Here is an 18,507-nt window from a genome sequence, read left to right as displayed (position 1 = left end):
AACAACGACGCCTCGCAGAATAGGGTGAAATCGAGCAGCGGCGAGAAGTACAGGAATCTCATCAAACCGATTTGGAACCAGGTCAAAACGGGCAGCGGCGTCAAACGCTACAACACGTTACCCAAAGAATTCGTTTGGGTGGACGACGTTAGGAAGCTCGTGGACCGATTGTTGGTGATAGCCGGCGAAGAGAATGCAGGCAATCGTAATTTCTACAACGAGAAGGTTGGCATCGTGGACATGATCAGCACGAAACTTTCTAACTTCATCGTGAACGACGACAAGGGCATAGGTTACCTGATCAAAATCATCAACACGCTGCCTCCGAAATTCTGGAACGTGGCCGAAGGAAAGGGACTCGTGAACGACATCATCAACAAGTTACCTTTCGAGATGCATCTACCTGGCTACCAGTACTGCGGACCGGGTACCAAACTCGAGAAAAGATTGGAGAGAGGAGACAAGGGTGTGAATCCGTTGGATGCGGCATGCAAAGATCACGACATCGCCTACAACACCACGCAGACGGATCTGGACGCACGTCACGAAGCAGACAAAAAATTAGAACATGCAGCTTTCGAAAGGTTCGTGAGCAGAGACGCATCGCTGGGTGAACGGGTCGCCGCACTGGGTACCACCATCGCCATGAACACGAAACAAAAATTGGGGTGGGGTATATAAATAACATACCGTAAAAAAATTTGATATATAAATAACACACATCGTAAAAAAATAATCTTCGGTATATATAAATAACACACATCGTGAAAAAAAAGCAATTAAATTTCTCTCTAACACTCTGACTACTGAAAAAATGAGCGATCTCCAAGCATTAAAACAAATGCTAAATTTGTCAGTCGAGTATGTAAAAATTCAGGAATTGGAAGTCGACAAACCTTACACGATAACTTCCGGTTCAATCGTTTCTACCCAGTATGGTCCCAAGGTACGCCTGTTGCTCAACGCACAATACAGTCTATTTTTACCAGATCGATACGCTAACATGTTATCCGACGAGAAGCTATCTATTTTAATCAAGAACAAAACTCGAATCGTGTACAAGGGGACAAAGGAACTTCTTGGCAAGAAAACGAAGCACGTAATAGAATTTGTGTAACGACTGCGAGGCCGTGAAAAAAAATCTCAGAACATTTATATATAAATAACATACCGTAAAAAAACTACACAAGAAAAAATCTCAGAATATATATATAAATAACATACCGTGAAAATAACACATAGAGCATCAACATGAAGCCCAAGGGTGTCGTGTACCAGATACCATACTCCAATCTAAAAAATCTAGGTGCTCTCGATGGGTTACTCACCAAGAAACAACGCGAGAAGAAACGTTCTTGCTTGAGCAAAGGACACGGAATGAAATTGCTGCTCAGCACACCTCAATTGAAAAGATTGCAACGTTCGCGGAAACAGCAAAAGATCGGAGGTTTCATATTCAGCATCCCGGCCATCCTGGCAGCATTGGGGGCCGTGGGAAGTTTGGCCGGCGGAAGTGCCGCCATCGCGAAAACCGTCATCGACTCGAAGAAGAACAAGGCGGAATTGGAAGAACAGAAACGTCACAACCTGGCCATGGAGAAGAAGGGGAAGGGCGTGATGAAAAAGTTTAAAAAAAAGAAACAGAAGCACTCACCAACCGAGACATTGAATCTCTGATCGAACCGTTACAAATCAAACACTTCAGAGGAGTTTTCATGTCCGACTCGTTACCTTCAACCGTCAAAAGAAGAGAATGCGGAGTAGTCAACTTGGACGGTCAAGAAAATCCAGGCACGCATTGGATATGTTACCACAAAAACGACAATGATAAAGCATTCGTTTTCGATTCTTTCGGAGGTGTTCCACCTACAAATTTAATTCATTATCTGAAAACGAACAAAACCTCCATATACTACAACGACGAACGCATTCAAAATTTCGGAGACTTGAACTGCGGTCATCTCTGCCTCTCCGTGCTCGCGTTTCTCTCTAAAATAAATAACCCTACGATCGAGGATTTCCAGAAAGCACTGTAGAACCTCAAACAGCATCACTAGGATGGGCGTGTTCCATCTCACGAGCGAATCTTCAATCTTGAAACTCACGCTGCACGACGACATCGTCTATCCTAAATCCGTGGCTCTGCGTGCATTCTACAGCATGTACCTCATACCTAATGTTACGCAGCACAACAACAAAATTAGCGTCGGAAGCGAACACATCGTCGTCACGCCAGGCCAATACAATCTTTCCACTTTGCAAGCTCAATTACCCAAAGGCACATACCTTTCTCAAAATTCGGTCACGCACAGAGTGGAAATCCTATCCGCGACGGAGACCGTGGACCTGGGCACCATGGGAGAACTTTTAGGTTTCGAGAACAACACCAAACTCGAAGCTGGCATCAAGCACGTAGCAACCAACATTCCTAAATTCTTGGCCATAGAGACTCTGAACGTACACTGTAACGTGGCCGAAGGTATGATCACGAAATCTTCGGACGGATTGTTAGGAAGTCATAAGCAGACGGGAATCATAGCCACTTTCAAACCAAGTTCCGAGTTCATGGAACCGATCATCTACACGCCCTCTTCGCCGATCTATTTTCCGGTATGTCGCAACCGCATAGACGACATAGAGTTGGTGGTGACGAACGAGAAAGGAGACGTGGTGGATTTCGCAGGTGCCACTACGACGGCCATCGTGGAGATCAACGTATAATAAATAACCATACATGTAAAATGGAGCAAATCGAAAGTTACGAATTGCAATCTTTCCCTCCCAACCGTCGCACGTTCGCCAATCTGAACGAAGCGAACAGAGAGATCGAATACGACGTGGACGTAGGCGATGGGTTCATTCATCCTCACAGAGCGGACCTCTACCTTCAATTCGACGTGGTGAAGAAGGAAAGCGGAGATGCGTTTCCCGCAGCAGCAAACTTGATACTCGTGGACAACTTCGTGCCTCACCTGTTCTCGCAGGTGGAGGTGAGGAAACACAACACCGTCATCGACAGAATAGACTATCCAGGCATCACGTCGACGGCAGTGGGAACTTTGAAATTATCCAAAACGGACGCAGCATACTATCAAGCAGGAGGATTCGAAGCCGGGGCCAAAATATCGACGAAAAGTCACACGGTGCTCTTTCCCATGCGTCTGCTGCCTGGTTTCTTCTCGGACTACAAGGAGATCATGTGGAAGGGAGGACTGCGCGTTACGTTTCGAAGAGCGGCCAACGACAACAACGCACTGATGCGATACGCTACTTTGAGTCCGGACGGCACCACGCCGATAGCCAACACTTTACCCGAAGCAGCGAAATGCGTCATCCGGAGCATGGAATTGAGAATGCCGGTGGTGGAATACGAAACGAACTACGCCCTCAAGTACAAAGCGGAGATCTTGAAAAGTCCGCAGGTGTTCATTCACTTTCACGGTTACCAGAGCGTGCAGAAGATGGTGTCGGGAAGTCACATGGAATTCGACGTGACAACGCAGTTCAACAACATACAGTTCGACATGCCAGATTTCGTCGTAGTGCTTTTTCAGACCGGGAGGGACAAGAATCAGGAAAAAGATTCCAGCAAGTTCGACGACTGCAAAATCAAGAACGTTTATCTCAAAAATGGACGCAACGAAGTGTTCCCGCGCGAGAATTACAACCTCGACGTGACCAAAGACGACTACCTCAAACTTTACGAAGCATTTTCGGCTTACAAACGCGTGACCGAGGGGAGCGTGGACATGTACTACACGCCCAGCGAGTTCAAAGCACGGAGACCCATGACCGTCATCAACACATCTAAGAGAAAGAAGGTTGTCGTCAACGATCGAACCAACATCAAGGTCGTCTGCGAGTTCCACGATGCCTTGCCCGAGGATACCCTATGCAGTGTCATCCTGATTGCAGAGAAGTCCTTCGCCTACGACGTGAAAAACGAGAGGGTCACAGAGCAGTTTTAACAAGTTTTTTAACATTTTTTCTTGCAAAATAAGAAATTTTCTGCACTAGCACAATCAGTTGCAATGGCACAATACGAATTTCACTAGTTCAGATCAGTTACAAATGTCAATTTCATTAGCTATCAGCTACAATATCTTTTTTGCACTATAGCACAAGACAATCAGAATTTGCACAGAAAATTTGTTGTTGTTTTTACACGTGAAAATTAACAATAAAATTTCTTTTTTTATCGTTTCAGATGCTGTCGAAACATCAAAAACACATACACACACACTAGAAAAATAAGCATGCAACTTTATTTGTAACACGCACATACATTCTCCATCTTCATCAAGAAAATATTATAATAAACATAATTATTTTTATCTATCTCACAATAAAACTCTATATCCAAAAATATCACAACATCAAATAACACTAGAGTCGTTAGTACATGTTGCATGCATTACGGAGGTCCTCTGTAGGGTTTCATGGAAGTTTGGGGGAAAAAAAACAAAACACGTGAAACTCTACAGAGGTGCGGTAATCTATAACCGCAGCCATTAGAAAACTTTTACATTTTTGGTTGGGCACCACGCACCCTGGCGAGGTTATAGGGGCCAGGCATCCTAAAAACAACAATTATTATTTTGTTTGTTTGTTTGTGTTACAATTCATAAGCGCGCGCGCGTGTGTGGCATATAGTTTCCCCGGGAGTTGGAAAATTGCGATATGGCGCATTCGCTCACCACCGTTGCCAGCCATAAATCTCTCTCTCTTCATCTTACAGCAAAGTTGGCATCTCTATTTTTTTTAGTTGCAAGTAAATTGCCAACACACTCTAGTTAATAATGCTACATATTATACGCACACACGCACACGCATACTATATTACCATCCACCCATCCATCTCTTTCTCTTTTACGGCAGTATATATTTGTTGCCGGCTCTCCTTGCCCAGTGTATGTATGTTACGCCAGTATATAAATTGGCTAAACCCCCTTGCCAAGTAAAAAAAAGCTGTAGATGGGTGTTGGTACTTGTCGGTTGTTTAACTCTTCCCTCTCTCTCTCCTCTCTCTTTTTTTTTTGTAAAAGGCTATGGCAAAAGTACTAGTAGGTTGGCAACCTTGCTTTATGCACTGTAAACCAAGCCTTAAGTAAAATTGCCAGCTTTTTGCTTTATGCACTGTAAAACAAGCCTCAAGCAAGGTTGCCAGCTCCTTGTTTTAGGCTAGGTTAGACCAAAAAAACCTTGGTGATTTTTTCGAGTAAAATATTGGTAACACTGCGAGAAAATAGAGCTCATGCCTTACAAAAACAAACCATTAAGGCGAGCCTCAAGCAAGATTGCCAGCTCCTTGCTTTAGGCTACGTAAAACCCAAAAAAAACACCTTGGTGATTTTTCGAGTAAGCAGCTGGCAACACTGCCAGAAAATGAGGCTCATGCCTTACGAGACAAATCCATTAAGGCGAGCCTCACCGAGCCTCATTTTCGGTTCCAGAACCGGCCAAGTACCTCTACTGACCATCATTGAAAATACTTCCAGAAACCCCTTTTCATTTGAATGATCCGAACTTTTTTTTCAAATTATTGCACACGTAACCTCACTAATTCATGTACGAGAGCGCATCAACACTTAGTCTCACCACCCGGTAATTGACCTCGTTCAAGTTGACGTTGTCGAAATTTTCCAATCTGTTCGTCACCACCCACAAGTACCCACTCTCGTCGAACCCGAAGGTATCCGGCCAATCGAACACCGTCTCGTCATCGGCGATTATCACCTGACCCTCCGTCAGGTTGATACTGGTGTCCCAGCTGACCACGGCTTGCTCGTCCAGGAGGCCATAGTAGAGGACCTGCTGGTAGTCCATGGCGATCCCTCCGACCCTGGATTGGATCGGTTTACTGCCTAGGAAAGTCACGTATTCTGACACGTTACGCGATGGTGGGTCTTTAAGGATTATAGAAGGGATGGAGTAGAAGTTGTTGGAGTCCAGAGGGCAGTAGTAGACGGTGCTGGCCTGGTCAGCAAGCGGAGAGAGGGCGATACCGTCCACAGCGGTACCGCCGGGAACATCTGGCTCCATGCTCGGGTCAGCAACTTTCCAGGAGTCGTTCTGTTCAAGGCTGTACACGACAATGGCGGCATCGGAAGCGTCTGGGATGTACGCATACCATTCGATGACGTCAATCACTATGTCATTCAGGTAGCTGCTGTTGTACGACGCTACATCGTCCGGGAACACGTAGGTCCTCACGACTTTATCGTTGTCTTCAAGATCCACGATGACTAGCTTCGGAGGACACTTGTTGACTGGGTGCGTCTTCAAGTTGCGCCTGCCTACATCTACGATCCACATCCGCCCTAAAGGGTCAATCTCCATGCTCTGGACGAACTGCAGGGCGGAACAGTTGTCGATCTCCTGGTCTTGCCAGCTGGGAAAAGGTCTCAGTTTCGTGGGCGATTCTCCTGCATCTGGGACCCTTGGAACCCAGTTCAAGGTGAACGGCACTCCCTCTTTCGACCTAGGAACCGTTAGGTACACTCTATCTCCATACACCTTGATGCCCGTTATGGCGTTGTTCTCTGGAATAAATCCCTCTGAATTTGGAACATAATCGTCTGCGAAATAATACATCAGCTGCTTCCACTGGTGTACAACTTCATAGTCAACACAGACAACACCACGAAGCACCAAAATAAATATAAATAACATTTCAGACCTTGAAGAACAGAATCGCTGCCTCGTTCAATGCTTAGAAATATAATGCAACAGCCGGTCTACACAAACTGCCACTGTACTTTCACCAAAAACCTGCTTGTCATCACTTGAACACATGATAATCAAGTGTGCAAAACCTTATCTTTAACTTTGCTACAAATAAGACCTTCATTTGTTTCAGAAGCTGTACATTACGTTTTTTCGTTTTACGATTGTTATTGTTAAAGTTATCGGCAGATAAGGTGTGGTATCCCATGCTCAAAGGTACTTCAGACAACAATGTCTGAAATACTGTATTTACTGATAAGTTTTGAAAAAGTAGAAATTTTATTGTTTTACAATGTTGTCAACGGAAGTGACATGTTCCAATATTAATTTTCCGATTTTGGGTGACTTCAAAGTGCACATAGTTTCCTTGTATTATTTTCGTTCTTGTTCAGTGGTTAGGAGATTGTAACTCTTTCCCTCTTTTTAACATCCTCAATATTCATTCTTTCTCCCTCCCTCCCACCACCGCTCTCTCTCTCTCTCTCTCTCTCTCTATCTCTCCCTCCTCTTTCCTTTCTTTCACTCTGTCTTTCTCTATTTCAATTTTACTTCTTTCTTTTTACTTTAAGTCATTAATCCTTTCTCGCTTTTCCATTTTATCTTCTCTTTCCATCTCTTTAGTTTTTATGCTTTTTTCAGTCTATTTTTTACATTTTCTTTATTTCTTTATCTTCTCTTTCTCTTTTTTCACACTCATTGTTTTATCCTCATTGTTCTTCTTTCCCTTTTTATAACTTCTATCTGTTTTCCTTCTATCCAGTTCCATTTTATCTTCACCTTTCCATCTATATTATCTTATTTCCTTTTTTGATTTAAAACCTCTTATGCTATTTGCGAGGGCTAAGGCAATTTCACGATGGACTAGAGCCTAACCCCGATGACGACGCCCCTGTTCTTTGGATTAAATGAAAGTGGACCTATTTAGAGAAAATGAAGAGACGTTTTTTTTTCCAACTACAGAAATATTTAGTCTTAATCCCTATTCACCAGTCATTGTTATGAATTTTATGCAGGAATAAGTGCTTTACTGCATTATCATTGCATGGGTTCGATACCCGGTGGAGGCACATAGTGGTTCGGATCCCACTTTAAACTGTAGGTCAAGTCCCGATTAGCCTTACTGTGCACAAAGTGGACGTAAAACACCAACTTAAAAAAATGCATTATCATTGCTCTTCTTTGATGTACTTTTCACGCAGGAAGAGTTTTCATCAGGGCTCAAAATGCACTGAAGCGGACCGAAACGTTTCGTAAATATCCGGAACCTTGACCCTTCGTAAATTTAATTGATTGATTGATTTGCTTTATTTTACTTCGCTTTATGTGCCACTTTTGGCTAAATTGCGAAGATGGGGATGAGTGATGACATGATGAAATTGATGAATAGACACTCACGAACATCCATGCCCAGTCCAGGATTCGAACCCGGGACCCCTGGCGTCTTAGCACGATCTGATAACCACTCCACCACGAGGGCCGGCCGTAAATTTAAATATATCACCACTCATCCACAAGGTCCGATTAGCCAAAAGTTGTTGAAAGCGACGTTAAATAACAAAAATCGAAATATAAAATACACAATCGAAAATATTTCTTAAATTAGGCACACACAGGAGATGTACTGCGTACATTTTTCAGCTAAAAATGCAGGCTTCACCACGACTCGAACCGGGTCTCTGGCATACCGTGCCAATGGTATACCATTTTTTTAAAATTTATTTTTAAGGAATACCCCTATTCGGTGCTATCCACCGTCATTCACACTTTTTCTCAACATTGGTACATATCAGTTTTTCTCTTTAATCTCGGTTTTCTCATTTTACGGACAACACAAACATCCACGTCCTAGCCGGGATTCTAACCCGGGACCCCTGGCTACGTAACGCGCTGTGCTAACCACTCCGCCACTGAGCTACCGAGCCGGCCTGGCTCGAGAAGAGACGATTCCACACAAATAAAACAGCGATAGCAAAAAATCACGCGAACCAAGGCCGGCTCGATAGGTTACTGGTAGATCATTGGCACGGTATGCCAGAGACCCGGGTTCGAGTCCTGGTCGAGCCTGCATTTTCGTTGAAAATATACGTAAACGAAAATATATTAAAAATGTTAATATCTATGACTATAATTCCACCTTTTCTCTTAAAGATTCATCTAAAGTTTGATGTATCTTTCATTCCACCACATTTAAATTACCTATATTGTTTTAATATTTTTAAACAGCCTGCATGATCATTAAGGAAGATTCTTATGGATGGGAATAGTATTGTTATAATCCCATCCCCTGAACCTAGTATTTTGCAAGTTTTTCGTTCCACAAAATTTAATCTTTTCATCTCTAGGTGAGAAGTGAATCTGTTGTTAGTAACCTTATGGCAACAGTTCGGATAATGTTATCGATAGATGGCTCTAGTTGCAGAAGAGTGTATAATTATTCGTCATTTGCTTAATTTGAAAACATTCATTAAAAAACATAACTATTAGCCATGTATATATATATATATATATATATATATATATATATATAGTAAATGAAACATCTGCTTTCCATATTATGATACAAGAAGTTTTGTACCGTTAACATATACAAGCGTACAATCATCATACCATAAATCTAGAATTTTAAAGTAGAAAATGTTATTAGTATGCTGAAACGTTTCAAAATCATTTCTGACAAGTATCGAAACAGGCGAAAACGATTGAATAGTCTGTGGTGATGGATCGGTAGGACAACGGTGTGAATGTGCTCCGTGTTTTTTGTCTTATTTTATGTATTTCTGATGCGAGGTGGTGAAAACGATATTGCAGGAATGTGCAGTAAGTACTGAAGATTACTTTTGTGTAACAAATAGTTCAATATCTGGTAAATGAAACGATAAATACGTTAAATACTGTCACTGTCATTTCTACTTCCCGTATGTAAACAAACAGTGTTGCCACCTCAGTGTTAAAAAAACCGCGGAGTACAGTTGAACTGTCATTATCGAATTGTTCGATATATCTAATAAGATGAGTAGTTGCATCGAATGTCACGAACCTGTGGCTCGGAAGGACATTTCCTCAAAAATACAGTGTTCAGATTGTTTGAAGCTATGTCATTTGAAATGTGCACGTTTGAAAGAGGAAGATGCAGAATATATGCGGAGTGCGGGACAAATTTGGAGATGCAAAGAATGTGCGAAGATTAGACGTAGTAGTTTACAGGACGAAAGTGTAAGTGAAACGGAAGTGCCAACTATTGTTGATATGTATAAACTACTTCAAGTTGTAAAGCATGAAATGGAAAATTTGAAGAAAGCAAATATAAACTGTGAACGCGAACTAAGTAAATCACTTGAGTTAGCTCATCAAAAGCTGGATGAAAATGCATCATTGATCAAAAAGCAGGCAGAGTCAATAAATACTTGTATGGTACAAATTGAGCAGTTGAAAGGAGAAAATGTAACTCTAAAAAAACAACTGAAGGATAATCAGGAGCAACTAGATGAATTAGATCAGTATGGTCGCCGCAATACGTTAGAAATATACGGTGTTCCTGAACAGCCGAATGAAAATACGACGGATGTAGTAAAAACTATTGGGCGAGCATTGGACATAGAAATCAAGGATGAGATGATAGACTGTTGTCACAGGTTGCGCAAACCCTCTAATCAATCTTCAAGTGGAATCATTGTGAAATTTGTCAGGCGAGTGGACAAGGATGCCTTTATACAGAAGAGGAAAGTGAAAAGGAACTTAAATGCTGTACATCTCGGTTATACCAAAAATGAAATCATTTATATTAACCAAAGTCTTACACCTTACCGAAAGCGCATTCTTAGTCAGGCTAGGAAGATCAAATACGAGAAAAACTATGCTTATTTATGGGTAGACCATGCGGGATTAATTAAGTTAAGGAAAAAAAGGGATGATACTAACATCATATTATTAAAATCACTTGAAGACGTCACCCAATTAATGTAACTTTCGAGGGTCGTATAAATGAAATATGTATTTATTATCAAAATGCCCGTGGTCTAAATACTAAGATTATGGAATTTTATATTAATGTTTTGAGTAATAATTTTGATATTATAATTGTTACTGAAACCTGGCTGCATGAGAGTGTAAATAGCAATGAATTATTTAATGGCAATTACAAAGTGTACCGTCGCGATAGACCTGGAAATAAGAGGGGAGGGGGAGTTATGATAGCAATAAAGGAATCACTGAAATCGGAAGTAATAAATTTGAATTGTGAGGTAGATACATTGGTTGTTAAAATAAGTACACGTAATAAGATTTATTACATTACCACAGTGTATTTTACGCCTGCATGCGGAATAGAAAAATATTTGTCATTTTATAATATGTTTGATTCTTTCGTGGAATTTCATGGCTCGAATATATTTATAATTGGAGATTTCAATTTACCCATGATTACCAGTTCAGGTTATGAGTTACAGAATGGTGGACCCTCTTGTAGAGCTTTGTTAAATTTTTTGAATTTTTATAACCTTCATTCTGTAAACAATATTAAAAATTGCCTCGATAGAACTTTGGATCTTATTCTTACTAACATTCCAAAGAATGTGAACATATGTAGGGAAGAAATGCCACTTGTAAAAGAAGATAACCATCATCCTGCATTGACTGTACACCTAACTATAAGGGAATCTACTGATGTAATAACAAATGAAGCTTATTATTCTTACAATTTTAAAAAAGCCAATTTCATGCAGATGTATCATTTGCTTGGAGTGGTAGATTGGTCTGCATTAGATAATATGACTGATATAAATCAGGCGGTTAATTTTTTTTGTAATAGAGTTCATGAAGTATTTCTTGCCACAGTCCCAAAAAGAAGACGAAAGACAACAAATAAATACCCATGTTGGTTTAATAATGATATCATTAAATTGATAAAGTTAAAAGAGTATTACAGAAAAAATATAAAATTTAGAATAGGATATAAGTCATTGTTTCGGCAAACTAGAAAGCAGGTAAAAACAATGATAAGTAGTGCCTATTACAACTACATAAAGGAATTGGAAAGCAATTTGAAATCAAATACTAAAGAGTTTTGGAGTTTTATTAGAAATAAGAAAAGTAATAATGGTGCTTGTAACAGCACAATGAATTTTGAAGAAAATTCTCTCAAATCTGCAAAAGATATTTCTGATGGTTTTGCTAAATATTTTAGGTCCGTATATGCTGAAACATCTGAACCATGTATAATAGACGAACGCACTGAGTCCATTATATCATACACATTAGCAATTTCGCCAGTTAGTCAGAAAGAATATGAAAGTGCTACAAAACAGTTAAAAGGCAAACGATCTAGCGGCCCAGATGAAATACCACCTTACATTTTGAAAGGATGCTCTGAGGTATTGATGTATCCTCTACTTAGAATTTACAACTTAATAATGAAAACACAAATGTTCCCTGATATCTGGAAGGAAACGCGTGTATGCCCCATCTTAAAATCTGGTGAAAGTTCAAAAATAGAAAATTACAGGCCCATATCGATTCTCTGTGCACCGGCGAAAGTATTCGAGTCTATCCTATACAATCGCATATTTAATCTTGTAAAATGTTTCTTAAGTGACAATCAACATGGTTTCTTTCCAAGTAGATCAACACAAACAAATCTGATAAATTTTGTCCAAGATATACATGATGCGTTCCACGAGAGACTTAGTGTACATGCAATATATATAGATTTCGCAAAAGCTTTTGACAGAATTAATCATAATATTCTTTTAAGAAAACTTGCAAGTTTTGGGTTCTCAACACAATATGTAAATCTTTTCAAATCTTACATTATTAATCGAAAACAATATGTAACTTATAAACAAGCGAAGTCTTTTGTTTATGATGTTAAATCTGGGGTTCCACAAGGTTCAAATCTGGGTCCTCTATTCTTTGCAATTTATATTAATGATTTACCAGGTACAATCAAATTTTCAAAGTGTTTAGTGTACGCAGATGATGTTAAAATATATAGAGAAATTAGGGATATTACGGATACTAGGAAATTACAGACTGATATAAACATGGTTCATAGGTGGAGTGTAGAGAATGATATCAAGTTTAATATTAAGAAATGTTCATACATGATATTTACTAGAGCACGAAATAATGTGCGAAATGATAAGTATGTTATTAACGGCGAATTTGTAAAAAGAGTGTATTCAATTAAAGACCTAGGAGTAATTATTACCCATAATATGACTTTTACTGAGCATATTTCTTGCATTACCCAGAATGCCTACAGGAATCTTGGATTTCTAATAAGAAATGCTAAAAGTTTAAATGATATATGCTCTTTGTGTATGCTCTACAAATGTTTAGTTAGAAGCAAATTAGAATATGCTTGTTCCGTATGGGCGCCAAACTGTGAGTCCCAGAAAAATATGATTGAACGTATACAGAAGAAATTTCTCAGATTTTTATATTATAAGAAGTATCGAATATCGCCAATAATTCTTAAAATACCATACAATGATTTATTAAATGAATTTGATTTTGTAAGTCTGTCAAATAGACGTGAAATTTCTCAACAAATGTTTCTGTATAAAATAATAAATGGACATATTGATAGTAGTTCTATACTAGAGAGAATATGGTTTAATGTAAGACAGGGTCATTTACGTAATAGACGTTTACTCTCATACAAAATCCCAAGAACAGAAATGTATAAAGGTTCGCCAATACAAAAAATGATACTTCAATATAACAAGATCTCAAATCATTTGGTGGACTTGGATTTCGGCATGACACGGACCAAATTTATGAATATGTTAAAGGGGTATCTCTCTTAATAATGCATTTATTATGAGAATTGGATTTGTCATATTGAAGTTTGTTGTAATGATATATTGTACCAGTGTTTGTGATACTTGTTTTGTGTAATTCAGATGAAGTGTGTAAATATATGATAATTTCTGTTGTCACAGTTAAGCAGTAAACCTGATCTGTCACCAAGATGTCTATATATATATATATTATGTATTATCTGTCTATGTTTGTGAATATGTGTGTGTGTGTGTGTAAAGGAGGAAGGAGGGAGAATGTGTACGTGTGTACATACAACTTGTAAATGAAAATGTAATATTTTATATTACCTTTCTGTAATTGGAGATTTGTCTCTGTTGAAGGGAAATAAATAAATAAATACCATTGTGTAACACATATAAGATTTTGATTCTTTTGGAACTTTTACAATCAATTTTTTTACCGTAAAATTTAAAGTCGGGCTACAATCGTCGACATTGCAAGATCCAGTCTTCCTTCATATTTTTTTATTTTGCACCAGCTGAGACGTTTCTCACATTTAGTGAACGGGAGTTGAAATTGTAATGAGCATCAATATTCAATTATGTTTCGTATTCTTTCTGTAGTTAAAACGTAATGTCTAAAATACTAAGTTGATTTAGTCAGGCCGAGTTTGCAAAACAATGATATAGTATTTCCTTAGCATATTCGTAAGGTTCATAAACAAGGGCGTAGAATACGGAGAGACCGTGGGACACGTTTCCCATAAGCAGTTACACTCATGATGAGTGTAATAAAAATGTACGCATTCCATCGAAACATTAATAGCTCATCCTGAGATTGCCACACTGTTACCACACTACATGTTTCATTTTGCGTCGGTGCTACGTCTAAAAGAGAACACCAACGGTTAGCTTTATTTTATAAATATTTCCATCCCAAATTGTAGGTGAAACATTCAGTAGGGCATATTTCACCTACAATTTGGGATGGAAATATTTATAAAATAAAGCTAACCGTTGGTGTTCTCTTTTAGACGTAGCACCGACGCAAAATGAAACATGTAGTGTGGTAACAGTGTGGCAATCTCAGGATGAGCTATTAATGTTTCGATGGAATGCGTACATTTTTATTACACTCATCATGAGGATATACGTATAAACCTTTTGTAGTATTGCATTCTTTATAAGTTACGAGGGATGAATGTTGTCAATATTTCATTCTAAAAGTTCCAATATCTAATACAAAAAAGAAACTATGATAAGGAGAGTATACTTTTTCCTACATTAGGAAGAGAGGAAAGTCCTGCGTCTCCTGCTCAGTGCGGACTCCGAAAACAATAGTTTCTCGTGTTGCTATTCAATACCGTATTCTTTGTCTAGACACAGGACGTAATACCTAGCAACGGAGTGCATGTGGTGATAAGAAACAAGTGTCATTAGCGTTAAGTGACTAGGAAATTTTAAAGTTTGATAAGAGAAGTTGGTAATAGGACTGTCGATATGAGGTGGACCTGCACATTCATTCGGTGGAAGTCAAGTGTTACGTCTGGAGCGCTCTTCTGTGACTTTGAGATGGAACGTGTGGTTGCCTTTGCGCTTCTTCTGGCGATAGGGTGTTGTGTGGATGTGGAAGTGATGTACCTGTGGAATCAGATTGAGTATGAGTTTCCCGACGACTACGTGCCTAGTTCTGAGGGCTACGTTCCAGAGAATAACGCCATCACTGGAATCAAAGTGTACGGTGACAAGGTGTACCTCACAGTGCCTCGCTGGAAGGAGGGCGTTCCCTTCACCCTGAACTGGGTGCCAAAGGTTCCAGACCCGGATGACCAATCTCCAAAGCTTCAGCCTTTCCCCAGCTGGAGGCTCCAGGAGGTGGGTAACTGCTCCGCGCTCCAGTACGTCCAGAGTATGGAAATCGACCCCCTAGGGAGGATGTGGGTGGTGGATGTGGGCAGGAGGAACATAAACACACTCCCCAACAACACTTGCCCTCCGAAGATGGTCATCCTCGACTTGGAGAACGACAATGAGGTTCTGCGGACCTATGTATTCCCGGATGACGTAACCCCGTACGAGAGTAGCTTCCTGAACGACATTGTCATCGACGTCACAAGGTGGACCGCATACATTAGTGATTCAAGTAGTGGGTCTATCGTGGTCTACAGCTTCCAAGAGAACCGTTCTTGGAAGGTTGAAGACCCCAGCATGCTACCTGACGGATCTGGCACGGCTGTCGATGGCATAGCGTTGTCGCCTCTTGCCGACAGATTCGACACCGTGTACTACTGCCCTCTGCAAAGCACCAATCTCTTCTCCATCCCTGCAGACATTCTGAGGAACCCTCCTTCTGAGAACGTCTCCGATTACGTCACGATTGTGGGAAACAAAGGATCTAGAGCTGACGGTCTTGCAGTCGACAACAAAGGTACTCTCTACTATGGACTTATTGACGACGCAGGTGTTGTTAGCTGGAACACCAGCACCAGCTTGGAGGACCAACAGGTATTGGTGCAGAACGACACGGTCTTGCAATGGCCAGACACCTTCGGGTTCGACGACGGTGGATATTTGTGGATAGTTGCTAACAGATTGCAAGACTTTGGCAATGTAAACTTGAATGAAACAAATTATTATGTGGTGAGAATTTTTGTCGACGCTCTATCTTATATGTTTTTGTAAAGAGGCTGCTGTCCTAAATATAACATTCGGTAAGTTATGTTAATTTTCTTTCTTGGGTCTCACATTTCTTTTACTTATTTATTTAACAGAAGATTTCAAATACAGTGATAGCCATTTTACATTGGAACGTAATAACAACATAAACTAAAATTGCATGTGATTAAGCTACTTACATATTTTTATTCAACAGACTTCCAAAACATGCCAGATTTTGAAAAACGTCTATTTGGTTTGTTAAGTTACTATATTTGCTGGGCAGTCTGTGGAACAGGGAATGCTGGAATCCTTGGTTTCTAAGAAGCGAAAAATTCAGTGCTTCTAATTTTGCAACATGGCACTCGAAAGTGAATCTCCTGAAGAAGGCGGTCACTTCCGACGTTGCCATTCACTATTTTATGCAGGAATTTATGGTCTGCCAGTCTACGTCTCTCATGAGGAGTTTGGATATTCAATATTTTCAGAAGAATAGGCTTTATCAAGTGTTTTGTGGACAGCATTCTGTGACGAACAACGGGCAGGAAGAAATTTAGAACGGAAATTAGTGTATCTAAATTTTAAAGACATGTTATAGACGGAGAGCAGTATTCAATTTTAGGTGAAACAGAGGATTCGTAAAAGGTGATGAGAGCAGACAGGTTGTTTATTTCGATGAACCCTCAGTGACTATAGAGATGTGATCAGAAAAGGAGGGTTTTTCATCAAATAGGACACCCAGATCTTTCTGCGCGGCAACTCTTTGAACACAATTATATTTTATGATATATTTTGTATTTAACGTGTACTTCTTTAAGGAGAAGTTCATCATTTTTGAGAGTTAAATTTTAAGTCCCATAAATCGCACAACTTTATTAGAGAATGTAAATTCTTTTGCAGAATCATCTTACTGAATTTCGAGATTTTATGTAGCATATGCGATAGTGTTAAACTGTACTACCTTGTAGCAGGCATGAATATTTGAATATATCGTGTATACATGTAGCGGCAAGTGACTGATCCATACGGTGCGAACTAACCGACTTCACGCTGTACTTTTCACGAAGTCGCCTCCTGTTTCTTCTGCACTGTTTCCCGCAAACAAGATGACGAGAGGTTTCTCACTGCACGCCCGCGACCGTCTAAGCCTCATATCTCGTTAACTCTCTCCTTTCCGCTTCTCTTCCAACGCTACAGTACCGCTGCTCCCTCCGCAACAAACACGGAAGGTTCACCAGGCTCTTCTTTATCGACGTCCTATGAGAACACCCTTCAATGGTAAGATCAAATCATCTTTAACCCTAGCTTACGTGTGTCGTACGAGAATCGTACTTATCTGGGCCACACTGTTTCATCATTAAATTTCAAGAAAGCATTTTGTTATTGAATCACATATTCATTTTTTAATTATACTTATATGTGCAGTTATATATTAATTATATCATAGACATATTTTACTATTCGCTAAAACTCACAAAAACCTTAATAATTATTCTACAGTGCTTTTTGTTTATAGAGGTGAGGTTATTCATTAATTTTAATAATTTCCAAAATTACCATTATTACCAAGCAATAATTGTACACTGTCACTGGCATGAGTGTCTCGAATAACTAGCTTTCAAATATAGCGTCAGATAGGCCCACCCAGTGTATTTTGCATCCTTTTTATATTACATTATATCTCTATGAACAGAAGTAATACAGAAATATTGGGAACACCCTAGGAAACAATGTAATTTATTTTTAATTTCTTATAAAAATTTTCAAAGTTGAAAGATCGAAAAAAATATAGGTGGTAGGCCTGACAGCTCCCTCTGCCTATCCTAGGGCCACGGAGGCCGATATATCTCTGGAGAGCTAGGCAGGATTGAAAGGTACTTCTCACACATAAGTTTTGTCCAAAACAAAAAAAAAGTACAGAAATTTTTGATGTCACTTTTGAGAGCTCTTTAAATAGATGACAATTCAGCTGATAATGATGGGCCAATACCTGTTTAATAATATTTCTGTAGTCGCTCTGATTCTGCTATCAGTTCGTCATGTATTGGGTTTTGGTCAGGAACCATGCATTGATGGTTAGGAAAGCAAATCAGTTTTGAGGGCCCCCAAATCTGTAGTAATTTAGTTTCATCCACAGGTTTTTCGTCCCTTACTCGGCCGTGTCGGACTTCTTAAGACCCGTTTCACCTCTTAACTCATGTGTACGTACAGAACAACCTCACCTAGCGGTACCACGTCACAGAGCTATACCCTGTCCCAGCTAACTCTAAAGCAAGGCCGCGCATAGCGCCAGAGAAGGGGACGAAATCGAGTACCGAGCGAAGCTGCTGGAAGACTGGTAACTGCAGTCGCTTCCCCCCTCTAC

The 18,507-nt window shown here is 39.9% G+C and overlaps 3 protein-coding genes across 3 annotated transcripts in view; 1 reads left to right on the top strand and 2 right to left on the bottom strand.

The window, feature by feature from the left end:
• The window catches only part of LOC146004971 (uncharacterized), a 628,831-nt gene that overhangs the window by 258,145 nt on the left and 352,179 nt on the right, over window positions 1–18,507 (bottom strand). The window lies entirely within an intron of this gene.
• LOC146004673 (dopaminechrome tautomerase-like) lies at window positions 5,487–6,701 on the bottom strand. The gene has a single exon (XM_083143596.1). It carries the CDS (start codon window positions 6,670–6,672, stop codon window positions 5,560–5,562), a length of 1,113 nt encoding a protein of 370 aa, XP_082999722.1. The 5' UTR covers window positions 6,673–6,701; the 3' UTR covers window positions 5,487–5,559.
• LOC146004830 (protein yellow-like) lies at window positions 15,026–16,169 on the top strand. Its single transcript, XM_083143855.1, has one exon. The coding sequence runs from the start codon at window positions 15,060–15,062 to the stop codon at window positions 16,167–16,169; it is 1,110 nt and encodes a 369-aa protein (XP_082999981.1). The 5' UTR covers window positions 15,026–15,059.

The sequence above is a fragment of the Lepisma saccharinum genome, chromosome 22 (genome assembly GCF_977018435.1).
Source record: "Lepisma saccharinum chromosome 22, izLepSacc3.1, whole genome shotgun sequence".
Lineage (NCBI taxonomy): Eukaryota > Metazoa > Arthropoda > Insecta > Zygentoma > Lepismatidae > Lepisma > Lepisma saccharinum.
The sequence above is the reverse complement of the archived record's forward strand: the minus strand, read 5'-3'. Positions and strand labels throughout refer to the sequence as shown.

Coding starts and splice junctions, on each gene's coding strand:
- LOC146004673 (XM_083143596.1), bottom strand. CDS start 6,672: ATGTTATTTATATTTATTTTGGTGCTTCGTGGTGTTGTCTGTGTTGAC.
- LOC146004830 (XM_083143855.1), top strand. CDS start 15,060: ATGGAACGTGTGGTTGCCTTTGCGCTTCTTCTGGCGATAGGGTGTTGT.